Source organism: Carassius auratus, chromosome 31 (genome assembly GCF_003368295.1).
Source record: "Carassius auratus strain Wakin chromosome 31, ASM336829v1, whole genome shotgun sequence".
NCBI lineage: Eukaryota > Metazoa > Chordata > Actinopteri > Cypriniformes > Cyprinidae > Carassius > Carassius auratus.
The window spans coordinates 21,496,711-21,501,846 of record NC_039273.1 but is presented as its reverse complement, the minus strand read 5'-3'; the positions used below and the strand labels follow the sequence as shown (position 1 = coordinate 21,501,846).

Here is a 5,136-nt window from a genome sequence, read left to right as displayed (position 1 = left end):
CAAAGAAATCTTTTTCCAGTTTTTTACAGCACAGACCCAAATCTACTCTTAAAGGGGGTGTCAATCGTTTGTAATGAATACCAAATTAAACATTTGAATTCCTTTACAACAGACCGCCACTGATTTTTTTAATAAATAAATAAAACAAGAACACTTTTCTATTGTTAGAGACAGAGTTACTGTTTGCGTTTGCTAAAAACAAAACAAAAGGCTAATATAGTTTTCAGTTTTCATTTATTCACCACCAAAGAGCAAGTTAAACGCATTTAACAAATATTAAAACAGTCATCAACGGAAGTAAAAAGGATCTGAACATCAGGAAATATAAACCTCAGCAATGATCTTGCTGAACATATCAAAGACCCATCATTTTTTTTTATATTTCAAGACTAATAAATCTATAACCTTGAAATAAAAAAGTTCCATTACAGGTTATGATTGCACCATTACAACATGAGCAACAATTTTTTTTTACCTTCTTTCATCATTTGGTATAAAAGATTCTAAACAACTTTTGGCCATGAATGAATGCGTCTTTGAATTTAAAATTTTAATCTAAATTTGGTCAGAACACAAATCATAAACTGTATGTACAATCTTAAATGCTAATTTTTTCTTATAAAAATAGAAATGACCTCTACAGACTTTTTTGAGGCTCCTGCAACATTTCTTTCAAACTAAATTCAAAATCAAATATTTAATATGCAATATACTTTAAAAGATTTGTGATCAAGAATCACAGCATTTACAAAAATGTATTTTCAAAATCAGCATTGGCTATCCACCTGATCCAGGGAAAACACCGTCCCCTCTAGAGTCAGTCCCATTTGGAACCCCTCCTATACAAGATAAAATGAAACAGTGAGCTCAATATAAAACACACATTGAGGTCAATGACATAGCTAAATAGAGCTTTAGATAACACTGTATAATAACTTAAATTATTCACATTAGAATTAACATTATCAAAATGCATATTAGATCAGCCATTTATTTACATTTAAAGGTGCTGTATGTAGGATTGACCTTGAACGACTGGTTGAACTAGTAGTCACACACAGGTTGCCAGATTGATGAAACCAACAGAAACGGGTGAACTTGACGATGAATGAAATACAATTGGTTAAACTGGCAGTGGGCGGGCTTCACAAACCAAAACAGATACTGACATTCTGGCCTTGAACACACATTATAAAAGGAGAAGAACTCCCTGTAGCATTGTTATTCAGATAAACAAATATGTTAATTTAGCACATTTCTTAAATATCTTCAAACATATTATGGTATTTTTATGCTTTAGTACAGTCAAAAACTTACATACAGCACCTTTTAAGATTTTCTTTAAAATGTAAAAAACCAAAGTAATGTCTGTTGTACATCATCACTGCAGTGTAACATTCGCAATACATGCAGCCAATAAGAATGAGTCTCTATGGCCCGGTTTCACAAAGAGGGTTTATCTTAAGCCAGGACTAGACCTTAGTTAAATTGAGATATTTGAGCAACTATTACAAAAATGCCTTAGAAGAAAACATTACAGGTGTGCATCTTGACACAGAACATTGACACTTTTTTTAGTTGAGATAGCTCAAACATGCATTTTAGTCTGGGACTAGCTTAAAGCTGCCGTAGGGAATTTTTGACGCTCTAGCGGTTAATAAACAGAACTGCTTGCGTCTTGCGGAAGAACATCATAGCCGGAACTAGTTCTCTCTGTTTATGTCTATGAAGAATCACAAAGGTACTGGGTTACTCCGCCGCGGTACCCCCGAAGCAATCTAAAATAGTCCGAATATAAACACTTATTATAGGTGCACCCTAGTGATTCAGGGCAAGCCAAAAACATGGTTTGGAAAATGGATTCATGGTGTACTCGCTTATTATAAACATTTTTCTACATTTTGAACACAAACAAAGTTACAGACCGCAGCTCTGATTGGTTATTTTTTACCGGGAGCGATGGAGTTTCTGCAAATGGCAATAGGACCACTGGGAGGAGCCAGAGGAGCTTGATTTTTTCACAGATTATCTGTCTCATATTCTACTGTCAGGACATGATGACAGGTTTAATAAATATGTAAAAAACATTTTTTTACAAAAGTTCCCTACAGCACCTTTAAGCCTTGTCTGTGGAACCGGGGGTATGAGTGCTTATTTTAACTGGATAGTGCATTTTAATGTTCTATTTTTTTTCTGCATGCACAATGCATAAATAAGCTTAGGGCTGAAACTACTTGCAGATGAATGTGTGCGTAAAACATGTTTTTAGTCTGAAAAAACACTGAGACTGCATGCATACATTAACCAGCACCGCAAAGAAACTGCAGATCTCACTGACATAGTTCTTTAAGCCCTTTGACTCTGATCATTATACTTTCTCACAAAGAAGGGTGCAGAACATGTAAAAAAAATAAAAAAAATTAATTGGCTTAATATATTAAGACATACAATAAAAAACAAAATATAGATGACACAAGTCATGCTTGTAAATCAAAGCATAAATCATATCAAAACATTATAGGAAACACTGAGGATCAGTCACTAAAGAACAAACCATCTCTGCCGCTGAGATGTTGGGGGTGGCATTCAAGGTAAAAGAAGAGATGAAGATAATTGAATTATTCAGGATTACAGGGTTTCCGCACACAGAACAATAAATGACACTTATAGAGTCCAATAATCTCATAACAGGTACGATTCGCTCAGAAACTGAAACTTTCATAATCCTCTGGATTATTGTAATCAGAATTGAAAACAGTCTAATACAGTGGGGTGAAAGCTGCCAGCCAAATACTACATCCTTTGATCTAATAAAATTGTCTGCCAGTCATGTCGGCTGCTTCTGGTGTTTATTTGTTTATGACACATTTCTCTTTCCTATATCAAGAATTCTGTCATAATCCTACTTCAAAGTATGTGAGCATCAGGGTCAAAATTATTTACACCAACATTTTTAGCATATAAAAATATCATACATTAGCATATATTGCGATTCTTTTCTATAACCAATGTATACAAATTGCACATTGTGTCAAAAGACTAAATTAATCCTATAATGTTTATTACTTGCATGGTCCTTTAAAAATAGAAAAAGCTTTAACAGAATAAAAATAGGGATGCATAATATATTATTACCATATCGATTATAATTATCTATTTTTTTTTTTCATTATCAGCCATTTCTCCATTATCTGTCATAACATGAAACTAATTATCATATTGAATGGAATTTAAATATTGTTGCATCACTAAATGAAAGATAAAAAAAAAAACATGCTCACCTGCATCTCATCCAGTTTGGACTGGATGTCTGGGGTGAAGACAGCAGGTCCACAAATGAACGGATCAAATGGTTCTATTCCAAACAGGTCTATATCTACAGCACAATCAGACAAACTAGTAAATAATGTGTCATTTAGAAGATTTTAAAATTGTACTTAATGTGCAATAGCTCATGGATCACCACTTGCGAAAATTATATTTATATATACAAATATGAATGAATATATAATAAATGTATACATACAAAACAACAACAATCTATCAGTGAAATTCACAACCCCATATACTAACAAATGTCTCCGTTCAACATCTATACTCTGGCTTCATTTGTTTCCAACTCAAATAGACACTTTTATGGAGAAGTATATTACATTAGCAATTATGGATTTAGCCTTGAGGTCATTGAAAATGTAACACATTCATCCAAGTGAGACAGCAAAAATAATGAGCCCCCACCTCTGTCTTTTTTTGGAGGCAGGTACGGAGATGAGATGCTGTTACAGTTCAGCCGTCTTGTTATTGGAGAGTCGGGGGTGAATGGAACCATATCAAATATGTCAGTAGAGGGCACTCTAGCTTGTATGCTTCCAGCCTAATAACATGGATATCAGAGTAATTTGAGTGTTACATGCATCAAAACCAGTTCAACTGTATGATAAGCACTGAAATGTAAATTCATTTAAATGTATTCATTTTATCAATGCTTTTTCCATTTATTTTTTCCTTTAGTAAGAACAAGGTCGAAGCAGTGGTTCTCAAAAAGTGTGGAGACTTCTCTAGCTACCCTTCACCTTTATGCAAACTCATACATGTTTGCAAACACATCAGGGTCAGAGTTAATGACAACAGAATTCCCATTATTTTGAGTGAACTATCCCTTTACGTATGAAACACTGTAATTTAATCACATGCAAAGTGCTCTGTGCTGTTTTTTTATGTACGGGACATTTACACGAGGTCGTGGCATGATGCAACCACTTGTGAGCTTTGAGTGGGTGGGCTTAGCAGGTGGCGGGGTGAGCAAGCTTGCTGATTGGCTGGAATCGGGTGAGCTGGCAGGCGTTAGAGTGACAGAGGAGATCTCTAGGCTGGACAGTGATGTGACATCATCACCACACCAGGACAAGGCAGGCGGCTTCTGCAAAATGCACGGCTCATTAGAAACATTAACATGCTGGTGCTGAAAAAGGACACTGGGGGTTGGGGAGAGAGAGACAAAGATAGACTGGAATGGAGAAAAAGGGGGACAACAAATGGCGGGGTAGATAAAAGAGAAAAACAAACACATTTTGATGAACTGAAAGAGAGCAGAATCATTGAGTTTGGCAGAAAACAGCAGCATTTGACTGGAATGATAAGCAAGTCTCATTTCCTACTGAACGTACTGGAGAACAGCGAGAATCCAGCAGCTGATCCTCCAGTTCCTTAAGCTTCTTCTTCAGTTTTGAGTTCTCCATCTCCAGATCCTGAATCTTCCATTAACATAAGCACATTGCACAAAAAGATTCACATTTTCATTTGTCAATCACATTGGAAACATTTTGCATAAGTCTTTGGGATACAGGACGCCCCTGCAGCCTGCTCACAGGATTATGAGCCAGTGAAATTCTATACTCCTATTTACATTTCAAAGGAAGCTGCATTTTCAGTGCCATACAGTATAAATTATGAAAAGGAGCATTTATGCAGACATTGTAATGCTGCATACAATAAATGTATTTACACTGGAATCAGAATGGGGGGAGGACTAAATATCTGATTCTTCTGCACAGCTGTCAAAAAGATTAAAAGCTAGGCAAAGCAAAGTTTGTAGAATATTTATCCTTAAAAAAAAGTTATAATTGTTGATATGGG

General features: G+C 35.4%; 1 protein-coding gene across 6 annotated transcripts in view; it reads right to left on the bottom strand.

Moving 5' to 3' along the window:
• Window positions 1-217: 217 nt before the first annotated feature.
• LOC113050819 (PTB domain-containing engulfment adapter protein 1) overlaps window positions 218-5,136 on the bottom strand; it is a 41,848-nt gene continuing 36,929 nt past the window's right edge. For 3 of the 6 annotated variants that reach the window (XM_026214165.1, XM_026214169.1, XM_026214170.1), the window contains 5 exons: window positions 4,668-4,754; window positions 4,235-4,507; window positions 3,739-3,874; window positions 3,282-3,376; window positions 218-839 (listed from right to left, as the gene is read on the bottom strand). In XM_026214165.1, the coding sequence (XP_026069950.1) occupies window positions 768-839; window positions 3,282-3,376; window positions 3,739-3,874; window positions 4,235-4,507; window positions 4,668-4,754 (663 nt within the window). In that variant the 3' untranslated portion in view covers window positions 218-767. Of the gene's footprint in view, window positions 840-2,554; window positions 2,566-3,281; window positions 3,377-3,738; window positions 3,875-4,234; window positions 4,508-4,667; window positions 4,755-5,136 lie in introns of all 6 variants that reach the window. The other 3 variants (XM_026214166.1, XM_026214168.1, XM_026214171.1) reach the window with 3 other exon arrangements.